The following is a 24,677-nucleotide window of genomic DNA, read 5'->3' on the forward strand; positions in this document are numbered from 1 at the left end:
CTGTCAGGTGCTTAATTGATCTATCAGTCAATCAGCACGTGAGTTATTTTATCCGTGGCCAGACCCTGGCCTGGCAGGCATTGACCCTAGTTTTGAAATCTCACAGTGCATAGATGGAGGTACTTTGTCCACAGTCCTGGGATGTATAGAATTTGATACAGGTCTAGGGGTAAACCCCCAAGAAATTGACATACCTTTATCTTACAACGTACACAAAAATTAACTACAGACTTGAACGTAAGCCTTGATGCTACAAAACTCTTAGAAGAAAATATAAGGAAAAAGCTCCTCGACTTGGTCTTGGTAATGACTTTTTTGAATATGACACCAAAACACAGGCAACAAAAGCAAACATAGGCAAGTGGGATTACATCAAACTAAAAAACTGATTACAGCAAAGGAAACAATCAACAAAATGAAAAGGCAAGCTACAGAATGGGAGAAAATATTTGCAAACCATATATCTGATAAGGGGTTAATATTCAAAATATATAAGGAACTCACACAATTCAATAGCAAAAAAACAAACAACCAATTTAAAAATGGGCAAAGGACCTGAATAGACATTTTTCCAAAGAAGACATACAAATGTTCAACAGGTATGTGAAAATTGCTCAACATCGCTAATCATCAGGGAAATGCAAATCAAAACCACAATGAGATATCACCTCACACCTGTTAGGATGGCTCTTATCAAAAAGATGAGATAACAAACATTGGTTTGAGCGTGGAAAAAGGAGAACCTTTGTACACTTCTTGCTGGGAATGTAAGTTGGTACAGCCATTATGGAAAGCAGTATGGAGTTTCCTCAAAAAACTAAAAATAGAACTACCATATGATCCAGCAATCCCACTTCTGGGTATACATCTGAAGGAAATGAAATTAGTATCTTTGAAAGAAATCTGCACTTACATGTTCATTGCAGCATTATTCAAGATAGCTAAGATGTGGAATAAACATACATGTCCATGGATGGATAAATGGATAAAGAGAATGTGATACACACACATACACACTGGAATATTATTCACCCATAAAAAAGAAGGAAATCCTGACGTTTGTAACAACATGGATGAACCCAGAAAGTATTATGCTAAGCCAGACACAAAAGGACAGATACTACATGAGACCACATATGTGAAGAATCTAAAATAGTCAAACTCACAGAAGCAAAGAGTAAAATGGCAGTTGCCTAGGGCTGGAGGGTGGGGAAAATGAGGAGATATTGGTCAAAGAGTGCAAACTTAGAGTTATCAGATGAATAAGTTCTGGGGATCTAATGTACAACATGGTGATTATAGTCAATAATACTGTATACTTGAAATTTGCTAAAAGAGTAGATCTTAAGTGTTTTTATGACACAGACACATACACAAGGCAACTATGTGAGGTGATGGATGTGTTAATTAACTTGATTGTGATAAACATTTCACAGTGTACCCTAGTAATGCTCTGGCTGTGCAGCCATGCCCACTCCTCTACCAAAGCATCCCCTCACCACCTTGTTGGGGACTCCTGGCATTGGAGCCATGGTCTCTCTGAGGTCTCTTGTCCCCTCAGGGTGCGGTGCCTCTGACTACCTCCCTATCCTCAGTCCCCTGGGCCTGCCTCTTGGTCACAAAGGATTCCTCTGTGACCTTTATCCCTCCATCTCTCCAAGCTTGACATTTGTTCCCTACATCCTAAGGGGAAATGAATACCTCAGAGGGAACATGGAGAACTTTCCATCCTTTGCGTTCGAAGACACACTGTCCTTCCACTTCTCTGCCACCAGACCACCCTCTCAGCCCTCTGGGGATAGAAAAGGAGAAGAGGTGTGGCCTGGGAATATCCTTTGTGGGGTGGGCTGTGGAGCCAAGCCAAGGGCCCACAGCCTGAGAAGGGCCAGAGAGGCAGGCATCCTGGGGGTCCAGAGGCTGGTCAAAGCAGACAGCCAGCGGCCAGGAAGACAGATAAAGGGAAATGTCATGGCTGGAGAAGGGACAGGCAAGAGACAAACAGGAAGAGAAGTATGAAAGTGGCAAGGTCAACCTGGGGTCACCCTTTTCTGTGTGGTTTGGGGCCTTCTCCTAGGATGGGAAAAGGGATTCTGTCCTGAATTAGTTACCTATTGTTACAAGACAAAGACTCCAAAATTTAGTGGCTTAATAAAATAACAACATTCATTTTGTTTATAAATTGGCAGTTTGGGTGGGGCTTAGTGGGGAGGGCTCATCTCTGCTCCACTCAGGGTCAGATGGGGCAGCCTGAAGGCTGGGGGCTGGAATCTTCTGAGTCTCCTCACTCCATGCTGACAGATGATGCCACTGTTGGCCAAGACTTCAGCTAGGGCTATTGCTGGAACATCTACATGTGGTCTGTCTGTGTGGCTGCTTGGCTTCCCCACAGCAGAGGGTTCCAAGGGTGAGCATCCCTAGAGAAGGCCGTCTTGCCTGTCCTTGGAAATCACATAGCATCACTTCTGCCCTGATCATAGTCCTGCCCAGATTCAAGGGGAGGGAATGTAGACTCCACCTGCCGAGGGAGAAGTATCAACTTCGTAGTGTAAGAAGAGTACATGGGATGGGATATACTGGTGCCACCATCTTTCAAAAATACTGTTGACAAAGTGACTATTCTTTGTAAGCCCTCCTCAAGAGTTTCAGGCTCCACCCTTAGTCTAATTTTCTTCTTCTATTTTCTCTCGCTGGGTACATATCTCTCATACCCCAGGTTTCAGCTCTCTCTTCTCTGCTTACAGCTCACAAATTTACATCTCCAGCCCTGATCCACTGCAGGCAGCAGAAACTCAACCCCTACAAAACCCACACTTGACATCTCCCTGCCAAAGCCTGCTCTCCCTTGGAATTTCTTCCAGGGCTCCAGATGTGGCCGAGTCCTGGTTAGCCCTCCATCCCCAAATCTATTCTCCCTGTCTTCCTTGCACATGGCCACCAGAGCAGAAACTACATTTCACAGCCTCCCTTGCAGCTGGGTGTGGCCAGGTGACTATGAGCAACTTCTTCCTCACTTGTTCAAAAGGACATCATTTGCCCTGTACTTCCTCCCTCTCCTCTTCCCATGGGTAGGAATAGTGCCCACGTTTGATCACACCAATGAGCACAATATCCTGGGGGATGAAGGATCACCTAGATGGAAGGAACTTGGGTCCCTGAATGACGTCATGGAGCAGGCCAGCCTCACCAACAGATAACAGAGTCCTGAAAGAAACTCCCATCTGACTTAAGGTACTGTACTTGGGGGTCTCTCTGTTCCAGCAGCGTAGTCCAATAACATAGGCTAAAGGCCTCAGGGTCATATTTGCCTTCCCTCTTGCCTTTCCAGCCCCTGCTCTTCACTGAGTCCAGTCTACTCTACCTCTTTCCTGTGCCCTGGAAGTGTCTTTCTTTGCCCGTCCTGCAGCCTGTCCTCTGCTTCCAGCTCTCTCCTTCTCTTGTCTTAACCACTTGACCTCGAATTGGTCTCTTTGTTTCCAGTCTCTCATTGTTTCATCCCATAATGGTACTCCTCTGCTCAAAGACCTCTGGTGGCTCCCCATTGCTTATCAAAGAACAGGACAGGGGCTGGCCCCCTTGCTGAGTCGTTAAGTTCATGCGCTCCGCTGCCGTGGCCTAGGATTTCGCCAGTTCAGATCCTGGGCGCAGATGTTGCACCACTCCCAGGCCATGCTGAAGTGGCGTCCCACATAGCAGAACCAGAAGGACATACAGCTAGAATATACAACTATGTACTAGGGGGCTTTGGGGAGAAGAAGAAGAAGAAGAAAAAAAGAACAGAACACCATCTGTTTCCACCACGTTCCCACCCACTTCCTCTGCTACAGCCACATCCCTATCAAGCACCCTCAAGGGCTGTCCTGCCTCCATGTCTTTGATCCTGCTGGTCCCTCCTCCTGGTTCCCCAAATCCCCCCATTTTCCACCCATCAAATACCTATTCATTGTTCAAGCTCAGATCAAGGGCTGCCTCCTCCTAGATGATTTACACATCCTTCTATTGGAATTAATGCCATGCCTCCACTGATTATAGCCCTAACCACAGCCCACAGTAAGGCGACAGTTGTTTCTGTGACCCACTGGACTGGACAGTAAGTCATCTGAGGGCAGACACCAAGTGCGGGTCATCTTCCCAATACCTCCATGCCTAAGAGAGTGCTGTGTATGCAGCAGGTCCTCATTACGTGCTTGCCAGTGAACACTTACTTTCCATGTCTGGAGGATGACAACTTTGACTGGGCAGTAGTCTTGCCACAAGTGACCAAGTTGTCTTCCCTCTCGCTATGGGAACTTCCTCAGGGAATCCCAGGGGAGACAAGAGGAGCTGCCTTCCCACAGGTCCCTGGGGGCAGGGGAAGGAGCAGCCATGGACATTCTATCAGCTCTGAGAGCAGTACCTGTGAGACAAAGTGACAGCTTTCATAGGCATGGGCTTTGGAGTGAGTCAGCTCTGCCTTGAATTTCAACCCACTACCTGTTAGCTGTGTGACTTCAGGCATGTCACTTAACTTCTCTGAATCTCAGTTATCTCTCTTATAACACGAGATTAATATACTACTTATCTCTTAGAGATCTTGTATGGATTAAAAAAGATAATATAAAGCTCTTGGCACAAGGAAAATGCTCCCTAAATGGTAATCATAATAATCTGATTTCTTTCCTGTAGCCAGAGACTCTGACTGGTGAGAGAGCACCAGGACAGTTTCCATTCTAGGCCTAGACCCCTGGAATCCTTGCTGTCAGATAGCAAGGTTTCCCTGTGGACAAATGTCAGAGAATGTGCATTGTCACGACTGGCTTGGCCCCAACCAGGCAGTTTGCTGGATGCTCCCAGAAGGTGGAAGAGAGGGCGGGGCTGGAAACAGGGGCCAGCTACCTGTGGCTAACCCCAAAGAAGCAGAGCCAAACCAGATCTGGCCAGCTGGCATCAAAAGCCAAGGGTCCAGTGTTAGGCATACAGAGCTGGGCAGGCTGCAGGCGCTTCTAAGCAACCAAGGGCTCCACACAACAGAAGGGCTGCCAGAATCACCCCCCGGGGTCAGTCTGCCTGGTGTAACGGATCTGGAACTGTAGGAGTAGGAGTCCAGGCCCCCAGATGACCAGACTTGGCTTCTAGGAGACAGAACTTTCCGAGGGCAGTTTGAAGATGGCCTGCATACAGTGGGTCAGAGGGGGAGGCTACCTTCTCCCTAAATACCCCACACACTGAGCCCGGGGGCAGCAGACCACATCCAAATCCTCCTCACCGGCAACGAGGAGGGTCCCTGCTTCCTGCTGATTCAGGGCTTGGGCAGCTGAATCTGTAGGTTGCAGCCATCTGAGTGAGGCTAGAATAGGTGGTTCCAGTAGTGTGCTAGTGAATATTTAACAGACAGCTCTCTGAGGAGAAAAGCCTTCACTTGTAGTGTTTGCCAATTGCTGTGGTGTAAATACTCCCACCATGGCTGATTTCAAGCTATTGACATAACACCACAGAATGAGGAGTTGGGAAAAGATATGCACAATTGGCTCTTGTGAGCCAGTATGAGCTGATTCTAGCATACCATTGGGTGGGGCCTGACACCTGCGTTAGGGAAGAAAGGCAGATGTGTGTGGCTTCAGCGTACAGAAAGGTAAAGGCCACTAAGCAGTGGTGAAAGCATGAAATTAATGGCCCTGGAGTCTAACAGCCTATAACAGAATCCCAGCTCTGCCACTTCCTGGCTGTGTGACCTTGGGCAAGTCACTTCACCTCTCTGTGCCCCAGTTTTCTCAACTATAAAGTGGGGCTAATGATAGTGCCCGCTTCATAGAGTTCTTATGAAGGTTGCACAGGTTAACACTGGCCTGTGGGAGATTGACATAACTGTTATTTATTACAGTTAATCACACAGAGTAGTTGGAATGTCGCCTTGATCAGAATAATTTAGAAAGGAAAACCCATAGTCCCTCCAGGCATTTCCCAAGGGCTTGCTCTTTTTCTGTTTAATCTTGGATTTCCTTCAAGATCAAGGATTTTAAATCAGCAGGACCATGAACTTCTTGAAATTATTTTTCTAAAGTTGAATATGTGTACTTATTTCTATAAAAAGCGGCCGTAGCTTTTATCGGATTCTCAAAAAAAGGCTGTGGTTTCTGCATCCTTCCCTCAATCCACAAAAGGCTTAAGAAGTGGTGATGTGGAGGGTGTAGAATTCCCACACCACAGGGATTGCTTCTGAGGGATATAGGGGAGAGGAGATGTTTGTAAAGTGTGTGAGAAAAGAGTGGCAGAGACACAGAGGGACCCGCGAATGGGTCAGCAGAGAAGTCTGAAATGTCCTCCTTGTTGAGACCTAGGGCTGAAGAAGCAACAGGGCAACCAGAAAGCTCACATTCGCATGTCCCCACTCCTGTTTTCTCTTTGCCCCTTCCAGTGCCGAGAGTCTCTTCTTCCCCCCCAAGTCTGCTTCCCCTGCCCACTCCCTCCCGGACCCAGCACAGGTGTGCCCTGCGAGTCCTGCTGTGCAGACGGCGGGATTAAACTCGCTCCAGTGTTGCTGTGATTCAGTGATACCATTTGTGTTCTTCTGGGTTGTGTTTTGTTTCTTTTAGGTTTCTGTAGTTACACCAGAATTATGTAGGGTAAGGTGAGTGCAAAGTTGATTTAGCATCTGTTTGCCTCCATTTTGAGTTGGAGGCTGTATTCAGGTTTTTGTCAATAACGTGGAAGTGGGTGAGAGGTAGGTTTACAAAGCTACCCCCTTTCCTCCTTTTTCACCCAGTTGTTTTTGTTTTCATTTTTGTAAAAGATGATCCTTTCTTCCTGGCTTGGTGTCATGTGTGGGGTGCAGGGTCAAAATGAATAGCTCTCTAACCAAAGCACTTTATATAACTCATTGCAGCATACAACTCCAGGCACCTAAAAGGAACAAAACCCACCAACCTTGAATTACAACTTCTGAGGGCTTACTGAGTACCACCCCTGCCCACTGTCTCCACAGGACTCTGGAGTTGAGAGGTAGAAGCACCGTCCAGTGACCCCCTGGAAGGCCGCAATCAAGAGGGCTCTCTTCTGACTCTGGTTCTGGGTGACCCCATCTGTGGATTGCAGGGGAGTCTGCTAATGTTCTATTTCAACTCTTACCCTTCTTGCTCCCTTGAGTAATAGAACCCTGAATTTATTTGAGGCAGCAGTGTGCCCAGCTAAACATTAATCTCCCAGCCTCCCTTGCAGCTAAGCATGGCCATGTGACTAAGTTCTATCCAATGAGATATGAGCTAAAGAATTGTAGGTGGATTCTAGAGAGACTCATTAAAGAGGAGGGGACCATTTACCTCTTTTCACTCCTCCTTCCTGTTGTTTGGAATGAGGTGATGGTAGCTGAGCTCAAGCAGCCATCTTGGACTCAGAAATAACCTGAAGATGAAATCTTCCTGGTCGGGCTGGCACAGGCAAAGACAGAAGGACCCTGGGTCCTTGAGGATCAAGGGCCACTCTTAGCCTGGACTGCCCACCTGCAGACTGAGAGAGGAGAACATTTTATCTTCTTTAAGCCTCTATTTAGAGGTCTTTGTTATTGTCAGCAAAGGCAATTTCTAACTGATGCATGGAATCGTCCAATGCTGAGTTTTGGCTGTGGGTAAACATGTTCAAATTTCCTCTAAGGCCACTGCTACTTTTCCTCCTACCGTCTTTGGAAGGGTCATCTCGCCCAAGAGGGCCCAATTCTTTCACATCTTTCCTCTCCTTTTTAGTTGTTTTCCTCTGTCTTCCTCTCTCTTTCTCTCTCTCTTCTTTCTTTCCCTTTTCCTCCTTCCCTCTAACATTTATTGACCATCTGCTACGTTCCAGGTGCCATGCTAGCTGCCAGGACCAGAAATAGGTGCAGGAGACACTCCCTCCTCTCCAGCGCCTCAGAGTCCAGGCTGTCAGGAAAATGTAAAGCAGGTATGATGGTGGATGGACAGGTGCTACGGGAGCAAAGAGAAAGCCACTGAATCCAATGGGAAGGGCCTGGGAGGCTTCCAGGAGGACGCAACACTGCCCTGACGTTTGAAGCATGAGTTTTGAGTTTCTGGTAATCAGGAAAAGAAGGCAGAGGACAAAGATTCTAGGAACAAGGACCAGCACAGTGTAGTACAGTGATTAAAGACTCCAGACCCAGAGAACGGACATGTCACTTCTCTCTAGCTGTCAGTTTCCTCACCCGTAAAATGGAACAGTGATAGTAATAGGACTAGATGAATGCCTGGAATAGTAATATATGCTACTTATTAACATTATTATTGTTGGCAAACGTGCTGCTCACTCATGGTATGCACAGCCCCATATCCGTTTTGGAGATCAGTTTCACAGAGGCCAGAAGCGACTTGTCTGTGGTCACACAACTGTGAAGAGACACCACTGAAGCCCAAGTGTCCTTATCCCTAGTCCAGTGGCCTTAAGCCTCTATCCCCTACCTTTTCATTAAGTGCTGAGTGAATGCAAAGGGAGGAGAAATCAGTGTGCAGTGGGGGAAAGACTTGGAGGGCTTCCTGGAAGAGACGAGTCCTGAGAGAGTGTTGAGGGAAGGGGAGGGCGGAAGCCATGCCAGGGTAGGCATGTATGGTGAGCACAACCAACCAAAGTGTTGGGGGGCTAGCTGGCTGGCAGAGGCTCTAAACTATGAGGACTGGTGAGACACAAGGTAGGACAGGCAAAGAGGGGTCAGGTCAGAAGATGAGCCGTGATTACAGGCACTCTGATGGCCAGGTGGGGAGTGAGAATTTGAACTGGTGGGCCACAGTTAGCTCTTGAGCAAGAGGGCTGGTTATAATGAAATGAGACTTTGGGAAGAAAAGAAAGAAACCCGTCTTTACTAAGAGCCAGTATGGGCCAGACAGTAGGTTGGGCCTTTTCACATTTATTATTTCATTTGAGCCTCACAAGAACCTCATTAGGTTGGTACCAATGTCCCCATTTTACAGATGGGGAAACTGAGGCTCAGAGAAACTGAGTGATATAGTTGAGCCAGTGGTGGAGCTAAAAGTTTGATTTAGATGAGCCTGACCCCAAATTTGTCCTCTTTCCACTGCACCATATGGCTTTAAGTTGTTCTCACTCTCAGAATGCCCCTTGTGCTGTGAGTGTCCTCACCAGGTGCTGCTGCCCCATCAGGGGCTCAAGTCTTCACAGCCCAGACACCCCTGGGGGAGAGCTGGGGTCACACTGGGCAGAGAGCGCTCAGTGTCCCTGGGACTTTGGGGATCCCCAGCATAGGGTAGGGTGAAGTTCTTGGGCTCTGGGTCTGATAGAAGTAGGTTCAACCCCCAGCCTTAACTGAAATTGAACAACGTCCTTAACTTTACCCAGCCTCGACTAAGGCAGAGCAGTGGGATGAGCCGTGGATGGGGAGCCAGCTTTGATGTGGGTTCAAACCCCAGCTAGAAATGACAGATACCGGAGGAGGTGAAATGTCTGTATTCACTTCAAAATAATGTGGGCAGGGGAGGGCGGGCAGGGAGCGGTCAGTTGGAGGTGGTAGAGGAGAAACAAGATTGCCTACGTACGAGTTGGTAACTCTTGAGGCTGGGTGATGGATTTACGGAGGTCTATTATACCATTCTCTCTACCTCTGTGTATGTTTGAAAATCTCCATAATAAAAAGTAAAATAGAAACAATAACACTGAGAACTTAAAAAAAAAAGTTATGTGCACCACACTCCCCCAGTTGAATCAGAGCCTCTGGTTCCTAGGCCTTGTTATACTTTAAGATCCTCTCAAGTGAGAGCAGCCAGGGAAGAATCTCTGCATAGACTTCATCACCTGCTAGTTGTGTGACCTCAAGCTAGTATCCTTCCTCTGCTGAGCCTCTGTTTCCTCATCTATAAAATGGGCCTAATGATTCTAACAACCTCCTGGAATTGTTATGAAGTTTAAATGGGATATTATGGGCTGGACACAGTCCAAAAAGAGCAAGCAAGTCAGCCGGAGCTTTGCAGTCACTCTGAGGACGACCAGGCCTCTAGCCACAGTTGGTCAGGAACCCTAAGTCAGCATGTGCAGAAGAGGCTGTCAGATGGTCTTGCAGGGACAGGCTCCACCTTCTGGGTGACTTTTACACATTTTGCAAAGCACAGGGAGTTAATCAATTAGAGGGCTTTTTTTGATGTGTCTTTCCTTACTGCTTAAAGACCACCCAGCACTAAGACACTGGGTCACTCAGTGTCACCACCAGAGGCACGGATGGAAGCAGGAGCTGAATGGAGGGAAAGGCATGGGCTTTCTCTGCTGGCCTTGCCACTGACTTCCAGGACTTAGCCTCAGTTTCTCCACCTGAGTCAGGAGCAAGTAAAGAGATGGACAGCCCTCGGCAAGAGGTAGGCCTTAGGAAACGACCAGTGAATGAGAGAGTGAATGAGTGCATGAATGTGTGGGGACCACCTCAGTATGACAGAAAGGGTGACCTGTCGGAGCCTCAAGGGTGGCGGTGGGAGCTCCCTGGGTTGGGGAGGGGCCCGTGACACCTGAGCCAACTCCGTTCGGACGGAGAAAGAGCAAGAGAAACACAACAGCTTAAGCTAGAGCAGGTGGAGAAGCGCAGAGGACCTGGTTCGCAGGAGGAGAGAAGCGAGGAGCTACAATGAGGGGACTCCGGGACACCGCTCTTGGAAGCAGCGGGAAGGTGCAGGCGCGGGATCTCAGATGACCACCCAGTCGGCGGCCCGCGCGTCTTTCTCGCTCGACCAGGCCCCGCAGCGCCGCCTGGCGGACACGCGGCGCTCCGCCCTGGCTTCGGCGGCAGCCGGTCGAGGAGCTGGGGATACCCGGCAGTTCAGGAAAAAGCCGGAGGGAGCCCGGGGGCGCGTCGCGGGAGGGACATTTATTCCCGGAGCGGGGCTGGCACCTCGGCCTGGACCCGCAGCACATACTAGCACCCTCTCTTCACTAACCCCGCTCTCGGGATGACTCAGCTACGTCGAACACGTCAGGGAACCCTTTCTCCCCTCAACTCCCGGCCCCCAGCTATGGAATTTTGCTGCCTCTGAGTAGCTTCTCCGGGAAGGCGGTCTCGTTAAAATTTCAAGGCGTTTTGGTTTTGATTTTTGTTAATAAAATAACAAGAGTGGGCGTGGAGGCACGAAGGTGCCCAGTTTGTCTCAGACCTGAAATTCCAGGGCTGGGGAATTTCTAGGTTCTTCCCCGCCCGAGGGTCCCGGTGGGCGAAGCGTGGTGGCCCAAGGGCCCTGTCCGAAGACATGAGGCAAAGGAGGACGAAGTGTGTGGGTCGGAGTGGCCAGGGGTGTGTGGCTGGTGCTAGTGAGAGGGTGAGCAGGGGCCTGGCCTTCCTGTCCCAAGCCGTGGGCACTGGAGTCGGTGGAGACTCAGGTCGCACCACCTCCTGGAACGTCCTCACCTCCCACTGGGGGTGGGGAGGGGGTGGAGGTCTGTTCGAAAGCCTGAGGGTGACAAGCTACCTCATCGGCAAGGGTTCTCCAGGAGCCAGGCCCAGACAGGCCCAGCCCAGGCTCTCTTAGCCGGACCAGAGTGGGAGCAGGGTTGCGGTGTCCCCAGACACCACCGGCCAGGGTCCTCCTCGGGCGCCAGCTCCGGTTCCAGGAGTCGGGAGGTCGGAGGCGCTGGAGGCTGACCCCCTCTGCGGAGGCGGTGACGGAGCCTGAGTCTCCACCAAGTCCTCTCCAGGCGCAGGCCTGGGTGCTCCCCGCGGCATCCTGAAGGTCGCCGGAGCTGCTTTGCGTGCAACCCGGGAAGAGGCCCCGCAGCCGCGAGGCTGACGCTGGGAGGAGAATGAAAAAAAACCTCAGTCACAAACCCGCGAGCAAATGGTGGCGAGGGCCGCGCGGTGGACCGACCGAGGCCCGAGGCCGAGGGCGGCTTCTGCAGGGCGGTTGAGCCTCCCGAGGCAGCAGGGGGAGCTTGGCATCGAGGGAGGCGGGTAGTTCGGAAACCCGGAACAACCTGACCCCAGGGAGAGGGGAGTTCGGGGTGCGCGTTCAGCGCTGCGACTGCGTGTTCCTGGGATCCCAGAAAAGGCGTGCTCTGGGCCCAGAGCTTCCGCGGACCCGGGAGGGCGAGTGCCCAAACAGCCAAAGGATCAGAGCTTGCTTCCAGGCCTGGAGTGTGAGTGTGTTTGTGAGCAGGAGGAGGATTGGGGGGTGGGGGCTGGGCCTCGGACCTCCCCCCCGCAAAAGATTAGGGCTCTTCTCTGCGTGGCTCCATTGCCGCTTCAGGCAGCTCAGCCCCGCCACTCAAGTCAGGGAGAAGAGACCGGTGCGCACCGCCGGGATCCGCGCCCGGACGGAGGGTCCCGCCGCGCCTTTGCGGAGCGGAGCTCGCAGCCCAGAGCGGTACTCTGCACTCACTTGGTCGCCCCAGCGAGGGTTAGAATGGGCGCCAGGACCCTCGCGGAGCCGAATGTGAAGGGGCTTCCAGGTCCCGTGCCCCGGCGCGCTCTCCTGCGGCGCCAGACTGGGATAGAGCGCGGGCTGCAGAGAAACTGGGACGCGGAAAAGCAGCTGCGGCGCCAGCCTGCCGCGGGTCCCGACTCTGGAGAGAGGAAGGAACCCGGAGGGCGCTGGAGGGGGTCGGCTGGCGGCCACCTCTGGCTCTCGGCAGCCGGAAGAAGAAAAGGAGAGCGAACTCACTTTCTCCCGAGGGACAAGAGAGCTCGGCGCGCTCTCCCCAGGCCTAGGACACAGGTTCCCAAGTGCCGGCACTCCGTCCTTCCGCTGCCTGCCCGGGACAGGGGATACTTGGAATGCGGAGAGGGACAGCGGGCAGCGGCACCTCCCTCGGGCTAGTCCAGGCCTGCGCCGCTCTCTGCACAAAACGAAACCCAAACTCCCAAAAATCTCAAGAGGGAATTTTTTTTAAAAAAAATCTTATTTTTCCTTCTTTCACTTTTAATAAACCGGCTGCTGGGAAAAAACTTAAAAACGAAATGGGCAATAGCTAAGGACAGTATCTTTCTAAATTGTGTAATCTCCTCTTTAAAAATATTTTCCCCAAGGCCAACCCCACGACTGGCCAGTCCTTCCGTAGCCTTTGCCTGTTCCTGAAAATCACAACAAAACAATCGGAAATGCGGCCACCGTCCCGGGAAGGAGTAGCCCTGAGGCCCGGGGACCACACTGCTGCAGAATGCTCTTCTTTCTGTTTAACCGAAAAATAAAAAAAGATAAGAAGAAGTAGTAAAACCTTTTAATAGATCAAATATACGGAATTTTAATCTTTAAAGCGATACATTGTCTATTATTTTAGTACATGACGTAAACCTTACTTGTCCCCTTCTTGGCGGTTGGACTTAAAAATTAAAAATAGTTGTGTTCCTTTCAAAGAACAAAATAAGGCAAATGAGGTTTGGAATAGAATTGTTTTTCCTTTTTTTTTTTTTCTTCCAGAATACATACAAAAAAATACCCATTCTCTTTGGATGGTGTACACCTTAAAAATAATTGCAATCTGAAATCAGAGCTGAGAAATTGTGACTTGCTTTGTTTTCATTTTTTGTAACAAACATGCATGTAAATTTGTGTTTCTATCAGACATTAAATAAGAACGTACGATACAATCATAGCAATTTTAAAGTAACGTTAAAGAGAAGACCTCTAGTTCTGTGGCGGTTTTGTATTTATTTATAATCTACAAGGGACGGGAGGGTTTGTTTTCCACATTTTTACCCTCAAGTTTTAGTTCTTTTCCCCTCCTCTTTATTTTTTTGTTTTTTTACCTACGGAGCTCAAACTAAATAATGCACTTTTGAACCACGGGTCCGCTTGGAGCTAACATAAATAAATACCAGTGTCCACCGACGCAGTCCTCAGAGGAACACTTTCTCAATTATTTTTTCCTTCTTTTTCTATAAAAAGTCAAATGATATTTTTTCAACTTTTATAAAGTTTGGGTGGGGAGGTGAGAGGTGGGAGAAAGGGATGTTTCCCACCGGGTCTCGGTCGCTGTTTCGGGTAGATAGATATGGTATATATTTTTTTTCTTTCCTGGCCCGGGTCATCCCCAAGCGCGGGTGACAGTAGCCTCTGCCCCGTTCCCGCCCCTCCCTCGGCTCCTCCCCTCCCCCCAAGCTCCTTTCTCTCCCTTGCTAGCCCTCCCGACAGCCCTCACTGATACCCCAGTGCCGAGGCCGTGGTCAGTCTCTGTCCGTAGAGGGCGTAGGGGGAGTAGTAGGGTCCGGTGGCGGCGGGCACCGGCACGGGAGCGCCGGGCGTAGGGAGCGGGCTCTTAGAATAAGGGTGGTAGCGGCTGCTGAGTCCCAGCGCGTGATGGGGGCTGCGCAGCGCCAGCGTCCCGGGGCTGCCCGGAGCACCGGACGTGGGGATGTGCATGTGGCAAGCCATGGCGGCCGCCGCGGCGCTGGCCAGGGAGGACGAGCTGGGGTAGCCCGACAGCAGTTTGTCTGTCCCAGGGAATGCCGTATGGGTCCGCAAGTGGCTCAGCAGCTCTTCGGACGTGGCGAAGCGCTTGTCGCACGGCCCATTGGCCGACACCCAGTTGCAGATATGGGGGAGCGGGTCGTTAGGGAGCATGAAGCCGTAGGGGTAGAGAGGGTGGCCGGCCAGGGAGGGCGGTGTGGCGCCGGCAGCGGCGGCAGCTGTTAGCGATGAGTGCACGCCGTGCAGCGGGTGCGTGGGGTACACCAACGGGTATCCGGACTTGAGCGCCGCGGCTGGATCGTGCGCGCACGAAGCGCTGGCTGCCGCCGCCCCTGCCAGGTGGCTGGCGCAGTGGTAGCTGAGGCAGTACGGGTCCCGGCACAAACTGGCTGTCATCACGGACGGAGGCGACGCCCCGGCCAAGGGACTCGAGCCGGCCGGCTTACTGCAGCCCAGAGAGCCCGCCGCGGCCGCTGCCAGCTGCGCCCCCACCAGGCTGCCGGGCTTGGTGGGGTCGAGCGCCACGCCGTGTGGCAGGAACTGGGGAGGGTAGCCGGCGTAGGCCCCAGCCAGGCTGCCTGGGTAGGTCATGCCTGCGGGAGGCAGAGGAAACACTGTCTGGCCCGGCTTGTAGGGCGATACGGGCGCCACCAGCCCAGAGCCCAGCACGGAGGAAGAGGTGGGCGCGCTGGGGCCCGAGCCGGAGCTGGAGCCCGATGATCCGCCGCAGTCCGAGCCTAAAGCCTTGCCCCCGGGGCCCCCATCTGGGTGCTGGTTCACATCCACATTAATCCCACCACCGCAGCTAATCCGGCCGTGCGCCAACCCAGTGGGTCCACCTTCGGCCGAGGCGCCCCCGGAGCCCTTGCCGCTGCCACCGCCGCCGCCGGCGTCGGGGTCCTTCTTGTCGTCTTTGCCCTCCTGGCCGCCCCCGGCCGAGGGCAGCATGCCTCCTGGCGAGCAGGCCGAGGCGCTGGAGCTTGGGCTGCCTGTCCTGGGCGTGAATGGCTGGCAGGTGGCGCTCGGTACCCGGAATCCGGACTTCTCTGCCGAAACCCCCCCTCCGCCGCCCCCGCCGCCCCCGCCGCCCCCTCCTCCGCCGCCTCCCGGCTCCTTCTTATCCGAGCCAGGTTTGGAGTACGGCTTGAAACTCGACTTGTCCTCCACGCCGATGTCGCTCAGCTTGAGGGGGCCCGACTTTGCGTCCTTGTCGCCCGCGGCGCCGCCGCCGGCACCGCCCGCGCCGCCCCCATTGGAGGCGACCGAAGAGAGTTTGGAGGAGGGCGAGGGGTCGGGCTTCCCGATCTGTGAGCATGTTTGCGCCAACAGCGCCAGCGGGCTCTTCTTGGCATCAAGCTGCGGAGTCAGGCATTGGGGGCGAGCGGGGGGGGGGGGGACACAAAGAGAAAGAATGGGAAACCCTTTAGAATCCTGGCTTCTAGGGTTCAAACGGCCCTCCACAGCAGCCCGCGAAGATCCTCCCAGCCCCAAGGCGCAATTCTAGGCGGCACCCCCACTACACACACATAGTCGCCCTTGAGAAGGCGGTAGCCCTCCCCCCCCCATCAGTATCTTTCCTGCCTTCTCTAAGCGCTAATTGGATTTTTAGAAAACTCACAAAATGTTTGGGTTTCTGACTCCTTGCTCCAGAACTGTATCCCCCACCCTCACATCCTTAATTCTTCAGAGTAAGGGTATGAGCGGATGGTGCCTGAGGCTGGGTACAAATACCAGCTTCAAGGGAACGGAAGGACTGCGACTTTGGAACCATATTTCGGACTCCCGTCCGCCTTCCGGGCCGGGAGTGAGGGGGCCTGGGTCGGGGTAGCGGCTTTAATACCAAAGGGAGAGTAAGTTTTGCCTGCCTTGCCCCTTGGCATTCACACCCCAATCTATCTTCTCCCCTTTCCGCCCTAGTTTTAAGGTGCGGGAGCACTATCCTCTCTCCCCATCCCGGAGCTGAATCACTTCGACCTCCCTCCACCCCCAGATCCCAAGAGAAAGAAATCTCGTGGAGATTGGTGGTGGTGGTGGCACCCAGCTAGGTGGTCCTAGAGCGATTCGGGGAGAGGGTCCTTACCTCGATGGGGCTGACAGGAGTCGAAGGTAAGGGCTGCAAGTACTCGGGGTGCAAAATATGGCCAGTCCGTGCCGTCAGCATCTTCAGCACCTTGATGGGCAGGCGGTTAGCCTGGCGGAGAGGGTCAGAGGGAGGCACGGCGTGCACAAAAGGCTTGGTGCTGCCGGCCAGGGACGAGCCGGAGCCGGAGCCGGGGCCGGAGCTATTTCCAGAGAGCGCACTGGTCCAGGCAGGGTCTGCACTGCCACTGCCGCCGCCGCTGTGCTTACTGCTTCTTAGGGCAGAAAGCGAGGGCGCTGTGCTCATGACCCACCCGCGCACATGGGAGCAGCGGGGGGAGGGCTCCAGGAGGCGTGGGGCGGGCTTGGGGCTGCGCGCTCGCCCGGGGAGCAGGAGCAGGAGGAGGAGGAGCTGGCGCGGCGGCCACGGGTGCCCAGCGCGCCTTCTCGGCGCCTGGAGCCAGAAACGAATAATCCTGGGTGGCCCGCAGCGGAGCAGTGGCCGAGCGGGAGGAGCTGGCCCGACTGCAGCAGTGCCGGGTGGCTCGCGGTGTCCTCCTCCGGCTGTGCCCCTGCGCTGCGCACTCGCGGCCCGGCGCCGGCGCTGTGCTCTGCGATGTGAGCCGCTGCCTGTCCAGCCGGGGCTCTGGCGAGGAAACTCACTTCAAAAGCAGCTGCACCCAGGGGGAGATTAAAGCCTTTGCCGCCTTCCAATCAAATGGGAGCCCGAGGTGATTGGAGGGTCAAGGGGATGTGACGCGTCCCGCGCCGCCGCCGCCGCCGCCGCCGCCAGGACTCTCAGCGCGGGTTTTAATGGGCAGCTCCCTCTTCACCGCACCTCCTGCCTGTCCCCTCCCTCGGTTTCACTCAGAGGACGAGCTGGACATTTATTCTATGTTTGCTATCTGCCGCCGCCCTCTTTTTTCCTCCCTGTCGTCTTTCTTTTTCCCAGCTCGAAAATAAACTGAAATCTTTTGCAAGAGGGTGCATGTGAGGAACAGAGTGAGGGGGTGTTCAGAAAGAGCACCGGCGGGAGTCTGGACAACAGCCAGACTGTCAACTCCAGGGGCGAACAGTGGGCCCGCACACCAAATACTCTCTCGTCCTCGGCAATTGAAATCTCTCTCGGCGTGGCCGCCAGGGCAAGGAAAGGTGGGTAGCGGGGGTTGGAGGAAGTCTGCCCGCCCGCTTTGATTTCCCGAGATTCGGCGGCGGAGAAACCAGAAGTTAGATGGGCAGCAGAGCCAGTGGCGGCGCGGCTCGGCTCGGCTCCAAGCTGTGAGCCGGGATCCCCGCCCTTCCCGGCCACGTGATGCCCGGGGACGCGCAGATTGGGGCAAGAGCGGGGGTCACATGTTTCCTCTGTTTCACACTCAGCCCCCCCCCCCATTCTTACTCTCCCCTGCCACCCTCTCTCCTCCTCTCCCTCTGCCCCCCGCCACTAGTTTTTTGGGCATCTCCACCCCTCCATCAATTGTCAATGTTCCTCGACCGCAATCAATCAGTTATTTGTCAGCTCTTGTCAATCCGCCGGTGATTTATGTCAGCTTTTGTTGCTGATTACAAGGCGGGTGCGACTTGAAGGGAAAAAGAGGGAGAGAGAGACAGAGAGGAAGGAAGAGACCGAGGGGGAACCGGAGGAGGGGGAAAGAGGAGCAGCCTCCTGGGATGCGGGGGGGAGGGGGGGGCGGTGCTTTAAGAAAAAGAATGAAAGAAGGGAAAGAGGCGCTCAGTGCCAGAAAAATGAACAGTGAGAGTAAAGTGCGCAGGTGTGCCCAGGGCGCAGAGATGGGTGTGCAGACCTGGGGTGTGCGTCTGGCCCCTTTCGGTGTCGGAGAGAGAGATACATCCTTCCATCTCTGGGGACTTCAGTTCGTTGGGGCGGCGGATTCCGGAGCGGCTGCTGGTACCCGAGGCGGGCAGCGGCGGCGTCTTACATGGGATATCCGGCTCTCCCCGCCATAGTCCCTCGGGGGCGTATAGCATGCGGAAGTCCGGCTGCCAGCCTGCTGCGGACCCCACCCTCCAAACTGGCCTGACCTCAAACTCGGAGTCTTCTTTCTAAGAGCCAACCTAACCTTAAGTCCTAGAGGTCAATAGTGGGGTTACCTCGGGGCCCCGCCTCAATTTTTTGAACCCCCCCCCTCCCCCCCAGATCGTGGCTAGTGCTGAGAGGCTGCGAAGAAGAGGCTTGACCGTGGGTGTGTGGGGGAGATACGTCTCAGGCTTTCTCAGGCCTACCTCCCCTGTCCTCCCTCACTGCGCGCCATCCCTCCAAGCTTCGTAGCCGGGTTATTCCGGGCAGCTCGCTTGAATTTATTGTGACGCTGCGCTGGGACTGACCTGGGCTTGGGAGAGCAGGGGGAAGTGGGGGGAAGGGTAGCGGTGCTGCCTGTGGGATCACCGGCTCTTCCAGGGAAACCGAGCGGGACTGCCGCGTTCCCCTCGATTTGCACTGTCACTCGGGCTGTTTGGAAAGAAGAGGGGAGGCGCTGTGCGTGCCTCCATGTACTTGGATCTGGGTGCACAAGTGTGTATGTACGCCCATGCCGCTGTGTGAGTTGTCAGGGCTTTGATAACGTCCAGAGCAAGTTCGGGGGTCACCTCCAGAAACTCGCAGAAACTGGAAAGGGGCGAGCGGAGGACACATGCCTTTCCTCGGAAGGACTTGGAAGACTTTGAGTCTCCCCTCCCCCACTTTTCCGCCCCGGCTCTTCTTTTGTTGTCAAGTCCTTTTGATAAACGGTGGGGCAGGGAGAGTAGGGAGCCAAGAGCCAGTCTTTACCCGCATGGGGGGCGGGGGCTGGGCCTGGAGACCTGGTTTCGAGGGGCGCTCGCCCGGAACTGAGCCGCGTACGCCCGCCCGGGGGTCGGGTCTGGAACCTGCCCTCGGCGTGCTCGCTCTCTCTTTCACCACCCCATTCCCCTCTCCCCCATTTTTGTCTCTGTCTCCCACTCCGCACAGGTACCGAGAACTTTCTGGGGTGAGTTTTAGAATTATCTTGTAGGCATTCTTTTTTTCTGCGTTTTCATCTTATCCCTTGATTCTTTAGGTTGGTAAACTTCATGAGATGGTATCGTGACTAAAGATGATTTAGAGAAGAGGGGAGTGAGGCGGTGTGTATTTTGGGCTGCTGTTTGTTGTGTGTATGTGCGCGTGTGTGTTGGTGTAAGAACACATCTGCGTTCAAGGGGGCTTAGAGTGTCTGCCTTTGCGACAACAGAGGAAGGTGAGTCCCTGAGACGGGGGCGAGGCCACACGCGAGGTTGTGAAGGTTGTCTGAATAATCTTTGAGGAGCAAGTCCCAGGTGCCCGTTTCTGAGAGCAGGACAATCCTAAGCTGTCTCTGCAGGGCAGCGTGTCTGTGAGGTCGCTTGTATCCTGCGGGTGTGTTAGTGCCTGTCTGTGTCATTAAATGCCCGGCTGTCGACGTGTCGGCCTGGATCAACTGAAGAGTCCTTGGCTCTGCGAGCCTAGCCATGGGCCGCGTGTCTCCGCGGCCGCCCGGCGAGGCCGGGACATTGAATGCTGGGGGCGGCGGCCAGAGCAGGGTGACCGTGGGCGTCCCTCCCTCTCTTCCCGGAGTCTCCAGACTCAGTTCTTTCCCTCTCTTGGAATTCCAGCAGCTTTGTTTTTACGCCGTGCTGTTTAGAGGCGGTAGCCTCAGCACCTAAAGCCTGGGGGAACCAGAGAGTGGCCCCTGCGTCCCCTGGAATGGGCGTGCAGCGGTGTGGCCGCACAAGCTCGCGGGCCTACGCCGTGCGGCGCGCGCGCGGGTCGTGGTCTGCGTGCATTAGCTCTTCGCAAAACCCAGCTCCAAAGGTCCGAGCGCACGGGGGCGCCTGGGGGCCTGCGCACCCCGGGCTTTCTGGAGGTGCCAGCCTCCGGGCTTGCGCACCTCGCCAGGGAGGCCAAATCTTCCAAGGCCGCGCCGGCGGTGGGGGCGGGGGAGTTACTAATTACTGCGCGCTAGGCCTAAAGCCTCCAACCCCCAGCGGCGGTTGGCATGGATGTCCTGCGGGTTTTATTTGCACACAATGGAAATGATTTGTTTTCTCTAAAAAAGGAGTAGGCATGGCAGATATTTGAGGAGGGGGTGGGAGGAGAAGGAAGGGGAGAGAGCTGAGGAAAAAGTTTGAAAATGCCTTGAACTATTCACTGTCGAGATGGCTAATCAGTATTGAGGCCGGAGGGCAGGCGGGCCGCCTTTCACCGCCGCTTCGCTTTCATCTAGGGCTCGGCGGAGGCGCTCAATTAAAAGCCTATCAGTTTGTAAGTAAATCAACGCCTATCAGAGTTGTCACATCAAACAAAACGATTATTATTGCAGCCCGCCTCCCCTATTAATCTCCCTCGAAGATAATCCGCCTGACAGGTCAGGCCCGGAGAGCTGGAAAGCCTGGCCCAGAGCGCCCAAACAGTCCCGGACTGGCGCGCACCCCTGGGGGCCTCCCCAGCCCCATCCGGCCCCGCCTTGTGGTCCCCTGGGAGGGGGTAGAGAAAGAGCTTAAGGAGGCCGCTGGACCCAGGCCCGCGCCTCTGGACTGGAAGCGGGGCCCAGACTCGTGAGCCTGGTGCGGGACGGTCCCGGGCGGCCCTCGCCTCTTCTGGGGGCCGCGGAGGCACCCGGCTTGCGGGAGCCCCTGCCTGGCCTCGTCCCCGGACCTTGCCACGGCCTGCACTCTTCTCGGCTCGCCTCCCCGGCTCTTTTCCCCACCCTCTCTCTTTTCTCTTTTTTTGTTTCCTTTCCCGCTTCTTTCTTGGCTCTGTAATCATTTTCTTCTTTTTCTCCCCTCTTCCTTTCCCCTTTTTCTACTTGCCAAGGAATATCTCCTATTCTCTTTCCCTTCTCTTGGTATACCTTATATACCACTTCCGCGCAGTCACACTGTTTGAAGCATGGCATTCTCAGGGCCCGGGTTATTTCTCTGCGGCAGGGCTGTCTCAGGAGTGTGCAATTCCTAGGAACTCATGACAAAGTCTTTCCTAATTTCTCCCCAATTAGGGGCTCTCAGAAGCGCTGTGTCTGTTTAAGGGTTGGGTGCATTTGGAGGGGTGAGAAAAAAAGAGACCAAGGCAATGAGATGGATGGACGGTTGCAAGCGCCGTATTCTGAAATTAATATTTGGTCTTGGAATTTCACAGCTGTAACGTCCCCGACCTCGCTGATGGCGTTGCCTGGGCTTTGCAAATATGCGGAGGAGACTCACGGGGCATCTGGGCCTCAGCACTGAGTATGTGAGGGAGTGCCTAACATTTCATTAGTAAATACACCCAGACAACTGCTTCTATGGCCTCAAACTGGCCCTCCGCGGGCCGGGGTGGGCCTGGATTCCGCACGGGGGCGAAATTGTGGCCTTGTTCCCGGTGGCCTTCGGCTTCGCTCTTTGGGCTGCCTCGGAACCAAGCGCGACCTGCCCTTTTCCGCGCTCTTATTCCAAATCGACAGGCCCAAACGGCCACCGCCTGAGCCCAGTAGAGCCCAGATTGAGGGGTGGTTGAAGTGTCTGAGGGGAAAGGGCTGCCTGCGGGACCCCAGGCCCTGCTACCCTAAATGCCAGGTTCAGCGTCGGGCGAAGGCTCCTTCTCCGCACTGTATCCGAGAGAACCCCCAAGGCGCGGCAGTGCTGGCCGTCTGGGACTAGCCTCTCGCAACAGTCACGCCCGGGTCTGAGCCCGCGGATATCGGATAGAGCCCACCAAAGCGTGCTCGGCGCCTGGAGCTGCAGGACTCGTGGCCCCCACCCCGGGTTCCCGAAAGCCCCCCTATTTGTACGCACTTTCCACGCCGACCTGGTAGGAATATTTATTTCCATATCCAGAAATGCTGTGGCTCAATTATCTGCGTGCCTGCTTTTCTTAAATGTATTTATTTCACTGCTGCCACGCCGCATATGTTTAAAGAGGTACACTTTTAAAGAGGTACACTTCGCGCCTCAACAATGCAGAACTCACTCCAGCTATAGGAAATATTCGCTGGGTGATTATTTGGACATAAGTGCTATCTCGAGCCCAGACAACATCCAAGCAGGGGCTGTAAAAATACACTTGCTCTAAAATTTTTCCAACTTAACTATATGTGCACACACCGAGAATTTAAGGTATTTTATATCCCTCTATAGATCTAAACATTAAGACGTTATGTTACATGCCCTTGAAACCAGAAGCGATCTTCCGTTCACCCTGGACGTGGAGCTGTTTGTATAATATTCATCTTCCTGCACTTACACATGAATTTTGATCTAATAAATTCAACCTTGTCATTTTTAGAATCGACGGGATTTCTCTGGCTGGTGTTTGAGCTGCCTGTATCCGAATAAATCCAGCTCTCAAGCGTCCGGCAGGAAACGGCTCCGGGTTTGCGCGTACGCAGACGCATCGGCCAGCGCGGGACGCGTTGTGGCTCCTCCTGTTCGTGCCGCGGCAGGTCCGGCCTCTGAGGGAGGCTAGCCCAGCAGCGCCTTTAGGCCGAACGGCCGCTCGCGGCCCGGCAGTGCCTGGCAGCTCCCATCTCCGGCGGTAGTCGGCAACCGCTGGGCCAAGTCCGCCCGCGGCGAAAACTGAAAGCAAATTCCGCGGCAGATGAAGCCCGAACTTTCTTGGACGCAAGTTTGCAGTAGAGATTCGGTGGCGGCTTTGGGAGGACAGCGCGCTAGTGTGTGCGCGCGCAAGGTGGGGCGGTGGGCGAAGAGAGCACCCGGCGGCCGAGCCTGGCCCGAGGCGAAACACTAGGGAAGGCGCCTTCCTTTCTTTATTTCTCGCCAACTCCTCGGCTCCTGTCCGTAAAAATAGTTTCCAAGGTGCCTCGGACGCCCAGAATGTGTTTATGGGGATCGCACCAGAGAAAGGAAGGCTTTGTAAAAGTTGTAGAAAGAGCTTTGCGCAGCGTTCGCCCAGCGGGGTTCAAGAAAGCTTGGGACTAGCTCGCCTTCCCTGGGGAGGAATAGCCAGAAATTGGCCTGGGGAGCCCCCTGCCTAGTCCTGTCCCCTCACCTCCAACCCACGAGTATATAAGCTCTCGCTGCCTGCGCTGCAAACTTCTCGGCGCGGCGCCGCGGTCAGCGGGCGAGGACAGGACGCAGAGCGGGCCGGCAAGGCCGTTCCTCGGAGCTCTCAGCCCCAGCCCTGAGTGAGGCTTGCGCGGAGGTGAGAGGACGAGTGTGGTTCCCGCTCCCACTTGGCTGCCGAAACCGTCATCGCCGACCTCCCAACTCCCGGAGCCGGCGCTTCCCCTGGGAGCGGCGGTCTTGGGGGGCTGGCGAGGGCGCAAAGTGCGCGTGCGAAGCGAAGCGCACGAGGGCGGGGGCGGCCGCGGGTCTCTCCGCGGGGCCTGTCGCCGAGCCGGCCGCGGCGGGTGAGTGATGAGGGCAGAGAAGGGCGCCCATAAATCGTGAGTGTCAGGGCGAAAAACTCTCTTTATTGTCTGTGTGATGGATGGGCCCGGGGACGAGACACCAAATACTTCGTATCGCCTTTAAATGGGAACACATTTTCCGCGGCCATAATTCATGTTTTTTAAATAGAAAGTTTGAAATGTTGCCTATATTTCACCGGCCCTGACATATTTATGAATCGCTCCCTGCATGCAAATATCATTATTTAAAGCGCCGGGGAGAGCTGGGGGAGGGGAGGAGGCGCAGCCCCCGGGGCGTGGGGGTGGTGAACCGGAGAAATGCGGATGGAAGGGGGGCCATCTCCCTAAAGTGCGGACGACGAGGCGCGGGGAAGCCGTATCCGGAAACTGAGCTCACTGGGGGCTCCCCTCCTGCCGCCGGACCCCCGCACCGCAGCTCCGGGAAGTTTGCGCGGCTTGGGGCCGAGGACAGTCCCCCGCCCCCTGCTAGGAGACCAAGGGGCATTTTGCGTCCTTCTCCGAGGCTCTGATCCGAGCCTAAACCGCCTTTTCCAAGAAGGAAGTAAAAAAAAAAGAATTTAACAAACGCAAATAATAACAATCCAACATGTTTCGTGTTCTTTGCCGTTGCATCGATTTTATTGATTTTCATTCTGCAAACCTCAGAGTGTGCGCGCCCGAGCGGGACGACTGTCAGACCCCAGTCACCGCGGGAGTGGGTGGGGGATAACCCTCCGGTGCTGCAACCCCGTCCCGCCCCCACCCAACCAGCTCACCACCTCCCAGGCACAACGGAGCCTGCGCAAGACGCGGGGACACAAATGATCCGGCCCCCAACTCCTGGGGGCTTCAGTCCCGCCCCCTCTGCCTCTCCAGGGCACAGCAGCGCTCCTGA

At 54.4% G+C, this 24,677-nt stretch overlaps 1 protein-coding gene and 3 long non-coding RNA genes across 6 annotated transcripts; 3 read left to right on the forward strand and 1 right to left on the reverse strand.

Annotated features, from left to right (window-relative positions):
• The first annotated feature begins 1,695 nt into the window (after positions 1–1,695).
• On the forward strand, positions 1,696–11,067 carry LOC138923643 (uncharacterized). 2 transcript variants are annotated; one of them, XR_011437558.1, is made up of 4 exons: positions 1,696–1,815; positions 3,070–3,228; positions 6,959–7,905; positions 10,131–11,067. It is a non-coding gene; the product is annotated as an uncharacterized lncRNA (long non-coding RNA). The 2 variants fall into 2 exon arrangements; XR_011437555.1 differs by lacking the exon at positions 1,696–1,815 and having other exon boundaries at positions 3,022–3,228.
• Positions 11,068–11,933: 866 nt separating this feature from the next.
• Positions 11,934–13,194, forward strand: LOC138923641 (uncharacterized). The gene is made up of 2 exons (XR_011437552.1): positions 11,934–12,078; positions 12,968–13,194. It is a non-coding gene; the product is annotated as an uncharacterized lncRNA (long non-coding RNA).
• On the reverse strand, positions 13,144–18,178 carry ZNF503 (zinc finger protein 503). Its single transcript, XM_023645690.2, has 2 exons — positions 16,429–18,178; positions 13,144–15,704 (listed from the first exon to the last, which is right to left on the reverse strand). The coding sequence occupies exons 1-2, from the start codon at positions 16,732–16,734 to the stop codon at positions 14,076–14,078; spliced, it is 1,935 nt and encodes a 644-aa protein (XP_023501458.2). The 5' UTR covers positions 16,735–18,178; the 3' UTR covers positions 13,144–14,075.
• A 76-nt stretch (positions 18,179–18,254) lies between these two features.
• On the forward strand, positions 18,255–24,402 carry LOC111774335 (uncharacterized). 2 transcript variants are annotated; one of them, XR_002809299.2, is made up of 3 exons: positions 18,255–18,519; positions 21,574–21,662; positions 22,699–24,402. It is a non-coding gene; the product is annotated as an uncharacterized lncRNA (long non-coding RNA). The 2 variants fall into 2 exon arrangements; XR_011437554.1 differs by lacking the exons at positions 18,255–18,519; positions 21,574–21,662 and adding an exon at positions 19,247–19,411.
• Positions 24,403–24,677: the final 275 nt, after the last annotated feature.

The sequence above is a fragment of the Equus caballus genome, chromosome 1 (assembly GCF_041296265.1).
Source record: "Equus caballus isolate H_3958 breed thoroughbred chromosome 1, TB-T2T, whole genome shotgun sequence".
Classification (NCBI taxonomy): domain Eukaryota; kingdom Metazoa; phylum Chordata; class Mammalia; order Perissodactyla; family Equidae; genus Equus; species Equus caballus.